Here is a 12,729-nt window from a genome sequence, read left to right on the forward strand (position 1 = left end):
TATGGTGTCGGACCAGGGAGGAAAACGGCGGTGGAGAACGTTAAAAGTCTGGGATAACTTCACGTTAAACTTACAAAATAAATTAAATACATGTGAGATTTGTAAAGCGGACCTTGTGTACCACGGAAGTACGTCTGCAATGCTTGAACATTTAAAGAGGAGGAACGTCGGACTTACTTAACAACCTCAAGCAAGATTTAAAAGCTGAAAGTGAAATAAGATCCATATCTAATAATCGTGAGATACATAATCTGATTGGTCGACTAGTCGTTTTAATAGTCGGTGACTAATCGACCATCAGAATAGTCATTAGTTGCAGCCCTAATGTGGGCTAGCTCTAATAGTCATTAGATATTATCATGCATGCCAAAGATAATTCACCCATGGGCCGGATGTGGTCCGCGGGCCTTGAGTTTGACACCTGTGGCCTGAATTCTGGAGCAGATCTGGATGTTATAAACTCCACCATGGCGATTCATCGCATCTGCTCTCATATCTCAGGTATTCTCTGACAATGCTTTGTGGTAGAAAAATGTTTGTTGGTTGACTACGTTCGTTTATCTTCCACCACAGTGTCGCAGCGCTTTCACACAGAACACTGGGAAAAGCACCTTGATGGTGATATTAAACAGCATGTTTCTCTTCTTCGTATTTGGACTGAGCAGGTTAGATGCAGTCATGTCATGTCGCTGCCATCCATCTACATCGACTGACGCTGCCCAAAACGCTGCTGCTCGGTTGCTTACAGGGACGAGACGACATGATCACATCACCTCCGTGCTCGCCTCCTTGCATTGGCTTCCTGTTAGTTTTAGGACCCAGTACAAGATTTTATTCATTGTTTTTTAAGCTTTAAATAGTTTGGCTCCCTCATACTTGTCAGAGTTGCTACACCAGCATGCTCCAGCCAGGACTTTGAGGTCCTCCTCACAGCTCCTACTGAAGGTCCCACATGCCAGACTTAAATCCAGGGTGACAGAGCTTCTCTGTTGCTGCTCCTAATCTGTGGAACAGCTTCATATCAGAGCTGCTCAGTCTGTCGCTGGTTTTAAGTCTTTACTCAAAACCTACTTCTTTGCGCTGGCATTTGAACAAAACTGAGCTTGACATTCGCGTGTTTTATTTTTTAGTTTTATTCTAGTTTTTAATTCTAGTTTTGTTGTTTTTATTATTTTATCTTTTTTATCAATTTTTATTTTCATTGGTTTATATTGTTTTATTGTGTAGTGTTTTATTTTCAACTGTGGACTGTTTTTTGTTCTATTGTTCAGCACTTTGGGCAACTGCTGTTGCAGAAAATGTGCTATATAAATGAACTTGAACTCGAACTTGAACATATAGGTTCCAGTTTAAGATACTTGTTTTTAAAGCTGTAAATGGATTGGCTCCATTTTATTTGACTGTGAGACCAACATGCTCTAGTCAGAGCCCTGAAGTCTTCTACTCAGCTCCTCCTGGAGTTTTCTCATCCAGGCTTAAATTCACGGGGTTCTAAATTGTGGCCCTGTCCCTAACTAAGACTCATCTCGTTGCACTGGCTTTTAAACACAGTCGTGCTCAACATTTATTTTATTTTATCTTTGATTTGATTATAAATAATTTTATTCAGCTCATTGTTTTTATTGTTTGTGTTTTTACTGTTTCATTGCAAAGCACTTGAGGCCGTTTCAGGTCGCAGTGAATGTGCTGTATGAATGAAATGGACATTGACATCTAACATTTAATATTGTCCAGGTCAGTGTTTGTCTCGTACGTCTCTGCACGATCAGTTTAGAAACAGGAAGTAAATTTGAAGACGTGTGTATCAGGTGGAGGAGTTCTGTGATTGATCAAAGTTGCAAAGACGTGCAGAAATAAAGAGGATTGGCTGAATTTGATTAAGTAGCAACGATCCTGAACACAAAGCAGCAAATTAAAGATAAAAATGTTCTTTCTAAAGCTCTTAAGACTCATAAATCTGTCTATAGCTTGGCACAACCCTGTAGAAACGTGCCACGTTGCTGATTTATGACCACAGCTAAAGTTCCTTCCCTATGCTCTGTGCTGCAGTTCAGACCTGCAGCAGTAAGTTGGTGAACTCATCTACCAGGTGCTTTATGACTTTAACATCAGCCAAAATCACTCGTTTCCTTTTATATCCCCCTGAACCATCTTCCTCAGAGGAACAGAGACCAGACCAAACAAGTCGGACCTGGCACTGTGTCAGCTGGGTCGTCATGTAGATGTGATGAATGCATTTAATCGTGCTTACACCACATATGATTTAAAATATGTTGTGACAGCTCTATGTTACAGCTCAGTTAGTGGACAAAAACTCCATATGGGCCCTTTAATAAAGTCATTTTACTGCTAAACTTTATGACAACAACCTCACTTTGATGTGTGTCTCATGGGACTTTGCACATGAAACATGTTTATTTCATGTCCTGCAGGGGTTAAAACAAGCTTCCTAAAAAGATCTATCTGATGTTAAAAGAGAAAATAAGATGTCATAACGGCATAAAAATCTCATTAAAACCTCCGTATGACTGAACTCAGTGCCTTTACAAAGTGGTCGGGTCCAACCAAATTCCATGCTGGTAATTTTCCACTGTGCAGCTTCATGTCAACAAGCTTTAGATTGAGAACTTTCAGAGCTGCTTTGCACCATGATAAGGCTTTTTGTTGTTAATCAGGGTTTTTTTTATCAGGCTCCATTGCAGGAAGGCAGATAACACTCAGAGAACAGAGCCTCAATGTGGTTAAGGTCACATATTTCTACCAACACTAAACTCCATAAAAACAGCAAGTAGAAGCTAAACAGGTGGGGGTGGGGGTGGGTGGGGGACCTCTTTAAAGGCTGCAGTTCATTCATGACGTCTCCAACAAGCCATTAAGAGAGAAGCTGCAGGACATGAGCATACACCCCCCACCCTCCTCCCTAACATGAATAAGTGCTTTGTGCAGTGGAATAAGCAGCTGAAATCTCCTCCAAACAAAGTGAAACACAGGAGGAGGAGCCGGAGGGGGTGCAATGTTGTTTTTTTCTTTTTGTGATCCAGACCCATCAGTCATTTTGTTTCTGCCGTCTAGAGCACATTCCATGAATCCTGCTGGGTTTTGTTCCCCATAACCTTGAACAACCGCACAGCGGAGACCTGCTGCGTGGAGCAAGTCAGGCTTGTTTAAACATGACTGGAACTGCATTCACATTAATACAAACTCCTAATTAGTTTACCTTTTATCAAAGAGCGCAGAGCATTCTTTCCTTGTTCTTGGCTTTTACGTACCAGGAGATAGAACATAATCTAGTCCCCACCGGGTTTTATAATTTACTAAATACAGTCTCAGATGACGTAAAGTGAAAAACTAAGTCACATATTTGTGATTTCTGCTGTGGCTGATGGTTGTTGTTGATGACAGCGGTTTGTGACTGTGTGTGGTGCATTGACGCTGCTAGAGGCGGCTAATGTAACAGCACTTGAGTCCAAGTCAAATTTCCAAATGGGGACAAAAAGTGGTATTTGGTACTATAAATCATTACTGTTTCAGTTAAATAAAACTTTTATCAAAAGGTGATGAAGTTCTGCAGCATTCAGGTGTGTTAACACAGTGCCACGGAGGAAAGACATCAGTAATGAGATGAACAGCTGACTTTTGGAAGGGTTGCAGGAGACAGACTTCTCTCTAAAAAGAACATGGCAGCAGGGCTTCGGCTGGCAAAGCTGCCTCTGAACAAACCACAAGACTCCTGGAACAATGTCCTTTAGACAGACCAGACCAAAGTTCAGTCACAAACCCGTCATACCAGTTATCCAGCACCATGGTGGAGGATGAGGATCTGGACGCCTTGGGGTCATTGAGTGGACCATGAGCCAAAGTATTCTAGAGTCAGATGTGAGTCTGTTCGACCCCTAGAGACCGAAGATCCCAAACGCAGCAGCAGATCTACACCAGAACCAGGTGTTGACCTGGTCCAGCCAGAGTCCAGACCTCATCCTGACTGGGACGCGGTGGTGGGACCTTCAGATGCTGCAAACCTGAATGAGCTGAAGCAGCGGTGGAAAGAAGAGTGGAGCAGAATTCCTCCACAACCATGAGAGTCTGCTGGCGTCGGACTGAAGGTGGTTCAACAAGCTGCTGCGTCATGGAGAGAAGTTCATTTTACATTTAAGTTTTTATTTATTTCTTCACATTTAATCTATTATATATGTTTATTAATATCAATATTATTCATATTTATTTTCATTTATTCTAATTTCCAATTAAAATGTCTATTCAATATATTTCTGTTTAATATCAATATTTATACTTTTTTTGCTCAATATTAAATTAGTTTAGCTAAATAAATAATGATAATAATATAAATGTTGTGTTTAATCCTCTGAAGTTGTTTTTATCTAATTTTTTGTTCTGATAAGAAACAAGATGATAACTTTGAAAAATGTGAAATTAGCTTTCAGCAGGATTTATTAATTTGTTTTACAAAATATCATGAAACCACCAAGCAAAATGAAACATGACCGTGTCGGTAGAAGTGACCTGGAGGACGAGGTCTGTGAGCCTTTATCTGCTGTGGGAAGAGCCACAGGATCTGATGATGGAGGTAATTTCTTTCCTCTCCACACCATAAATTGATAGCGTCTTTTCCCACAGGTTGTTCTGATCTGCATCGGAACAGGAAATGCACGTAATTTTGTGATTTGAGGAGAACACCCAACATTTGGCGGCAGCGCGGAGCTGCAGATGTGCTTATGGACTGAGTCACATGACAAGGTGCGGATGGGACAGCTCCGCTCGGTAATTTGCTTCTGTGGAAATGAGCAGAGCCATTTCCTCTGGATCTGGTGGGGAAGGGGGGGGCAGTAACGATAATGGGACACTCTGGGACCGACTGGGCGAAGTACGCAGCTCCATGACCTGACTGGGAGTTCATGCTGGGATCAACCTCAGAGCTCCGAATGAATTAAACATGCTGCAGATTCCTGTCCAGAAAGTATTAAGATACAATTCAGCCTTTTTGTGGGTTTTCCATCTTGGCTCTTGGTTTGTTTTTTTTTTTCCATCTTTTTCTGAGTAAGAGCAATGGATTGAACACTCTATGGAGCAGCAGAGAAGGCTAAATTTTGACTTTCTAGAAACTTTCAGAGTCCAGATCATTACTAAAGCCAATGATAAGATGTTACTGGTGACTTACTAGCCAGATGTAGGAGATACACACAACTCATTTTAACTTGGGTGATCTGACCCAGTGAACCCCTGGAGCAGCTTCTAGCTGGGCTAATGGCTGACATCCCACTGGCTGCGCATGCAGCATATGTAGGTAAATTAATTCAAACACTACACCAGTGGAGAATAAAATCTGATGCCTTAGAAACGTCTTATGACTGGATCAGATCGGGCAAATTTGGCACAATTACAATATTTTACAAAAACTTATTTAAATATCTACACATATTAATCTAGTTTATGGTTTATTCTTGATTAGCCTAAACCCTTAAAAAACACAACAAAGCTTGTCTACACAGTCTGCAGTAATAGCTCCAAAACCCCTTGAAGGACTTTCAGAAAGGTTTTTTTGGAAAAGTGATATCTTTCCCAGCTTGACGTGTACAGACTAACAAACTTTTAAGACTGATACCAGTTTTTAGTCGTTAGTTTCTCTGGTGGTGCCCCTAAATGAACATCTCTCATTAATATTCTATTAAACTCTAATAACTATCCTTAGATACATGAGTAACTGGTAATAGCTAAACTAGTTCCTACTAATCCCCAGCATAGTCTACAGGAATAGTTTTATATTAGTCCCAGTAAAACCAGCTCGTAAAGCCTTCCCGCCAGCGTTTAGTCCCAGTAAAACCAGCTTATAAAGCCTTCCCTCCGGCTTTTAGTCCCAGTAAAACCAGCTTATAAAGCCTTCCCTCCGGCTTTTAGTCCCAGTAAAACCAGCTTATAAAGCCTTCCCGCCGGCTTTTAGTCCCAGTAAAACCAGCTCGTAAAGCCTTCCCGCCAGCGTTTAGTCCCAGTAAAACCAGCTCGTAAAGCCTTCCCGCCAGCTTTTAGTCCCAGTAAAACCAGCTCGTAAAGCCTTCCCGCCAGCGTTTAGTCCCAGTAAAACCAGCTCGTAAAGCCTTCCCGCCAGCGTTTAGTCCCAGTAAAACCAGCTCGTAAAGCCTTCCCGCCATCGTTTAGTCCCAGTAAAACCAGCTCGCAAAGCCTTCCCGCCGGCTTTTAGTCCCAGTAAAACCAGCTCGTAAAGCCTTCCCGCCAGCTTTTAGTCCCAGTAAAACCAGCTCGTAAAGCCTTCCCGCCAGCGTTTAGTCCCAGTAAAACCAGCTCGTAAAGCCTTCCCGCCAGCGTTTAGTCCCAGTAAAACCAGCTCGTAAAGCCTTCCCGCCATCGTTTAGTCCCAGTAAAACCAGCTCGTAAAGCCTTCCCACCGGCTTTTAGTCCCAGTAAAATTAACTTAGTAATGAAGCTAGTAATATTGAAAAGAGAAGGCAATTTAGTTTAGTTTAGTAGTAGGAGGATTAATAGAAGACCTAAGCTCACTCCAGGAGTTTGCAGGCCAGTTTAATAAACAACAGACAGCAAAAGCTTTTTGCAGGTACCTTGTTATTCATTTATGAAAGTGCAGAATATTTACAGTGTAGTCGGTTTTGACCGTTGGCAGATAACACAACAATGTAAAAAGCGCTTGAAAAAAGTCAATAAATGCAAATGCAACAACTTAAACCTACATCCCTCCCCAGGGTTCAGCAGCTTCCCCCTCTTTCCAGGAGGTGAACGGATGGAGAGTAAGTGTTTGCTATTAGCAACTGACTTGTAAGATGGAGTTAGTGGTGAATGAGAGAAGTAATCTTTTATGGAAAGAAACAATATTAAGGAATCTTTATCATTAATTAATCGTTGCGTTTGAGCCACGCTACTGGACTTTTGCAGATTTTCTCAGTAATGCGCCCCCTATCAGCAGCTAATACAGCATCCATTTTGCATCCTGCCTGAACCCTGGGATCTCCCCAGCCAGTAAAAGTCAGTCTTATCTCGACTCTTGTCTTATCTCTTGCCCTGTCTCTCTCTCTCTTTTCCTCTCTTCCTCCGATAATGTCTTCTTGCATTTCTTTGCTGAAAAAGCCACGGTTGAAAACAGCCGCTGTGTTTATATTTGCTTGCTAGCGAGTGGCGCAGTGCGTAAAGTAAAACTCAGCTGCAGCGTCTCGGATGAAAAAGTAGTTTTTCAGCCTCCGGACCCTGCTGGGCCGCAACGGCTCTAGAAATGTGCAGATGTCACGATGTCATCAAACAAGTCAGAAATGCAGGTTTAAGGTCGGAAAGTTGCGTAGTGTGTCTTTAATACTGCGCTTAAGTGTGAAATTAAGTAATCATGATACCCCTGCTCAACAACATGGCTTGTTTTGGCTCAAAGACATGAGCAGACCTGAATATCTATTCAACTTTGTTCAATTTAAGATTCTGTTTTGAGATATCTTCTTCATCTAGGTTCACACAGCAGAAGTCTTAACTGAGTTCACTTTAAAAACTGCAGCTAGTTTCCTTACTTGTGTTGGTTCACTCAGCTTTAACATGTTTTGTTTTCCGGGGCATAAACCAGTCAAAGCCTGGAAATAAACTAACTCATTTGTTGTTTCAGGCCTCTGAGATGTTCCCGGACCTGAAAAAGAGAGGAAAGGTTCCTCACTCTCAGGATTTGGTAAAGGAGGCGAGTTCGTCGACAAACACCTCCAACACATGGAGCCGACTTCGCTGTGGCGTGCCGGACTACCCCACCCAGAAGGAGGTGCACTATGGGGGCCGACAGCGCCAGAGACGCTATGTGCTGTCTGGAGGACGGATGGACAAGATGGACCTCACCTACAGGTATTTCACCTGGAATCAGTTCAGACCTTCAGGAGGCCAAGAACACGTCAGACCGCATGAACCGTGTGCATAAACAACAAGGTCATGCACACTAGTTTCCACACACAGACCAGCTTGTATAAAAATCTAGTGGTGTGAGAATGGAGGCGTCAAAATTCCCTGAAAACTGGGGGACAGACCTTAATCACGAAGTATTCTTCTTTACAGAAGTCGTCAGAACATCCCGAGTTACTGTGCTGTTTCTCTAAGAAACCATAATTATATAAGATACACAATTAGTTTTATAATTAATAAGGGTTTAGTTTCAATCAGAAATGTCTCTGGTGTCATTTTTTCCAGTTTATTTCTGCAGGTCAGTCCTTGTTGCACCTTTTATAAACATACAAACTAGACAATAGAAGATGGAGAAACATTGCTGGTCTGATGAGTCTCCATTTCAGCTCCACATTCAGAAGGTGGAACTGGTGAGCGTAAATAAAGCTAATTTTGTCGACTTCTGTCCTTTGCTGCACATTTTGCAGCCACCTGGAAGCTCTTTCAGTGTAGTTACCAACCATTAAGCAGTAAAAACAACCCTGCTCGCTGCTGACCTGCAGAATTTGCTTCACAAACTTGAATCAGTCACTGATTCTACATAAAAGCAGATATATGTGCTGATTAACATCCTCCCCTCATTCAGTGCTGACGTCCAAGGCTTTTTAAAAACTAGGGAAGGTCTTTGTGGGTTGTTGCAACGATCCTGGTTAGCCACATCACTTAGGTGTCCCCTATAGTTGTCCAATCCAGATGAATCTAATTAGTCTGCTATTAAAAGCCCACTGCTTCCCCACCCTTGCTTTCGCTGTCCTGATATTCTGTTACGCTAAAGAATGACTACAATGAAAGGGACCCCGGGAGAGGCAGACAGAGAGGCAGCAGCCAGCAGACGACTGCCAGACACGCCATGGTGCCACTGCCTCAGATGAAAGAAACCCAGCACCCCTTTTTAAGAATCATAAGTCCAAGACAATATTTTCCAAATGCTCTATCTGCTTCCTCATCTCTCATTACTTTCTGTAAGTCTGTCATTCACTGTGGCTGGATTCCCTCCAGCAGCTCCCGTCTTTAGCTGCTCTGCTTTGCTCTGCAGCTTCTCACCAACTTCACAGAGGTGTTAAATACAACAAGATCTTTAACCAGTTTAGTCTCATACTGATCTCCTTCACAAGACAGACGCACTAAAACAGAACACAGACTAAACACGACCATGTACAGATAACCGACTGCTCATAAAACGACCTGCTTTTTAAACTTCGTTCATTAAAAGTTAAGCTCAATAATTTACTCTTAATGGCATAAACCAGGCGCTCTTCACCTTTTTTATGCTGGGGCCCAACTTTTCCAGTACAAAGTGGTCCGGGGGGGATTTCAATATTAACACTGTATTGGTTTAATTTGTATTCAATAACAAAACCAAATCCACTTTCAGATTAACAGCCAAAAATATACAAGACGACACCCAGTAGGCTGATAATTCATGGAATAAGATCAGGCTCCAACACGAACACATTTAAACACATCTAAGTCAGGCTTATAAACACAAAATCTCATAAATGTTTGATTTAATTACTGAAAAACAAAGAGGGACTTAAAAAACAGATGGAAATATGATCAATAAAAAGTGATGTCACATCCTTCTGGTCATGTGACGTTCAGTGAACACAGTGAAACTGAACGTCACTATAAAGTCTCAGATGTTGCATTTTACTGTAATCAAGATGTTCACTTTGAATCTCTAAATTCCAGGTTAAAGCACAACTTTGACGATGTTCTGCAGGGAAAATAAACCCAATGATGACTGAATCCTGCTAACGAGCATTATGTGTTCATCAGATCATGTATTTTGGTTAGACTGTGAAGACCAAACCTCCTGCACATCTGCAGCCACGTTAGCTTTGATGCCATGCTGAGCATTGCAGTCATCTCCGAGCAGGAGCTCATGTTCATGGTGCGGACAGATATCCCTCGACTCCCTCCAAGAATGCAAATTGTGCTGAATTTCCTTCTGTCGTGGTTGATTTGTAGCTCATGAACCTTTCTGGATTACCGCGCCACTAAAAGCTGATGCACCCGTTTCATTCAGTTCATATAATCAGCAAAGTCGCTTCTAAACATTTAAACATGTTTATTTTTCAACTTTCAGAAGAAACAGTCTGTAACTCTTTGTGTTTGCTCTTGTAAATCCTGACAGTGAGACTGAAAGAGTCAATATTTAGTCCTTGATCTTCAGGGTATTTGCAGAAAATGCCCTCAGTGGTTAAAGGATGACTGAGGAAAGTCCCTTTGTCAGCCAGTCTGCTCACTCATCATCACCTTTGTGTTTGAACAAATACACTTTATGACTGAACAAACAGTGTTTTCTGCACAGCAGGATTTAGAAGAACATTTTTCAGAAAACGTCACGCTTCAGCGCAGATTCTCCTCTTATCGTACTTACTCTTTGTAAACAGCAGACAGTAATTGAGATGGATGTCTGCTGAGCTTTTACTTACTCCTCCAAATGAGGACCACATTTCCCATAAACCCTGCTGCCTCCTGCTCCTGTTGACCTCTTTTCTACAAAATAAAACAGAAAGGGGTGTGTTCTGGACAGACAGGCTTTCTTCTTCAGTTGCTGGCCTGGTTGGGATTGTAGGAAGTCTCCTGTGGCCCACGTGTGGTCCACAGTTGTTGGCCTGGACACTGATTACAGCAAATAGGGGCTAGAAGTGGTCCTGGTACTGAAAGCCTTCTGTTTGCAGCTGACATCTGGTGGTCATGTGGCTCAGCTTCAGCAGCCACACTCATGTAGTCAACGCTGTAGGTCAAGGCCAAATTTGAGCCAAACAAAAATGCACATTTGGGCCATATCATGGTCTCTGGAGTGCTTGGCTGGGGGCAACTTGAGTGGGTGGCTGTCTGGGCCCTGGGTCCTCCTCTCGACTCATGTTCAGTGCCTGGTGGACTGGTGGGTCACTGGTCTGGATCCTCTGGAGCCTGTGCTCCATGGCAGTTTCACAGTTTTTCTTCCTGCTGGTGCTCCTGATGATTGTCTGCTGTGTTTTCTTAAAAGCTTTAGGATGTTTGCTGCTTTTTCTGTTTAGATTGGATTGCTGTTGTTGTGGTTTGTTTTCCACCTTTTGCTTCTCTCTTTACTCTTTCCTTCTCTTTTCTGTTCAGTCTCTTTCTTCCATTGTTACTTCGGTCCAGCGGTTTTGTGTAAATTTGGCAATAAGCCACATTAAAAATAATAATAATAATAATAATAATAATAATCTAGAAAAACATCTAACATTCAAGGGAAGCCCCACATCCAAAAGGCTCCAGACCATCATTCTGCTGTCATGATGCTGGACAGAACAGGGTAGAAAAACAGTTCAGATAGAAAGAAAGATGATTTCTTAATAATAAACCAAACTTAATCAATAAAATGATGACAGACTCTATAACATTTACATTTTTTTCTCCCTACAGACCTGAGCTTAAATCTGCCGTTTCAATCGTCTTTGGTAAACTTTATCACATCTTAGCTTGTTTGTTTTTACCTGGATGTCTCAACGCAGCAGCAAGGTTAAACCACAGTCTGTAGCTTCAGGGTAAGGTACGTACTGGAAGTGTTTCAGCGTAAACAGTCACGTTGCCAAGTTATTGTGCCAAAAATGAGAAAGAAAATCAAGCAAAATGAATCTTTTGAAAATGTTTGAACTAGTCTCTGTGATTAAACTAACTTATCTCTAAGAAAATCAAACCATTGTATCTTCAAGAGGGTTTTCCACTTGTAAATTAACTAATTTACCAAAACCTTTTATTGTCAATGACAGACGAGGAGGAGTCGTCAGTCTGGGTGGTTTTATCTCTAAAGAGAGGGGGAGGTTGTGATGTTTTGTTAGCAAAGATATCTGCAGATTTTAGAGTGATGTGAGCCTGGTGGTCCCTTCCTTCTGCTCTACATCCTGTATGTGTGAGTTTGTGTTTTTTACACCTGCTCTGGTCTCCTGCAGAATCTTCAGGTTTCCAAAGCAGATGGACCCGACGAGGGTGCGAAGGGTCTTTCGGGAGGCCCTGAAAATCTGGAGCGACGTCACACCGCTCACCTTCACCGAGGTGTACACTGGGAAGGCCGACATCAACATCGACTTCTTGAGGTGAGCAAAGGTCAAAAAGAAAAAGGAAAAGAAGTCAGAACAAACTCAGAAGCTCAAACATCCAAAATGTACTGGTTTTACTTTTAACCTTAACTTTACCAGAACGCTCTTAATTATTTTTTTTTTATATATATATATATATATATATATATAAATTAATATATATATATAAAGATAAATAAATAATGAAAAGGGAATAAATAAATTGATTAGATTAAAAGAAATAAATACCAGAAGAGGTTTTGTGCAGTGGATTAACAGTTAACAATATTACACATAAATATGCAAATATACCATCTTCGCCCGGGCGTATGCCAGAAAGACTCTTTAAACTGATGTCCGCTGCGGTGGACTCGATACGTCAAAGGGTTTAAAAGTCTCGTGCTGATTTCCAGCATTTTGTACTGAAGTAAAGACTCTGGGAGACGACCTCAGCGTTCATCAGACCCTCCTGAAGCTGACCCTTACTGTTCAAACATTAATAGCGGTGAGGTGAACGTCCTAAACTCCTGTGGGGGCGTTTGACCCAGCGCTGTTCCCATGCTTGGTTTGGATCTCGTTAACATTAACGTATGGTCACGTGGTCGTTCCAACACGTCTCGCTGCTGCTGATGAGGAAGAAACAGCTGAATGTCAGATGGATTCCTGCAGCCAGGGACGGACTGGTCACCCGGATACCAGGCAGTGTCCCAGTGGGCCAACCAGCTTT

The 12,729-nt window shown here is 42.0% G+C and overlaps 1 protein-coding gene across 1 annotated transcript in view; it reads left to right on the plus strand.

The window, feature by feature from the left end:
- mmp11a (matrix metallopeptidase 11a) overlaps positions 1-12,729 on the plus strand; it is a 40,022-nt gene that overhangs the window by 16,609 nt on the left and 10,684 nt on the right. Inside the window, exons 2-3 of the mRNA XM_041998918.1 lie at positions 7,631-7,857; positions 11,877-12,020. Of these exons, the coding sequence (XP_041854852.1) occupies positions 7,631-7,857; positions 11,877-12,020 (371 nt within the window). The remainder of the gene's footprint in view (positions 1-7,630; positions 7,858-11,876; positions 12,021-12,729) is intronic.

This window comes from Melanotaenia boesemani, chromosome 11, assembly GCF_017639745.1.
Source record: "Melanotaenia boesemani isolate fMelBoe1 chromosome 11, fMelBoe1.pri, whole genome shotgun sequence".
NCBI classification, from domain to species: Eukaryota; Metazoa; Chordata; class Actinopteri; order Atheriniformes; family Melanotaeniidae; genus Melanotaenia; species Melanotaenia boesemani.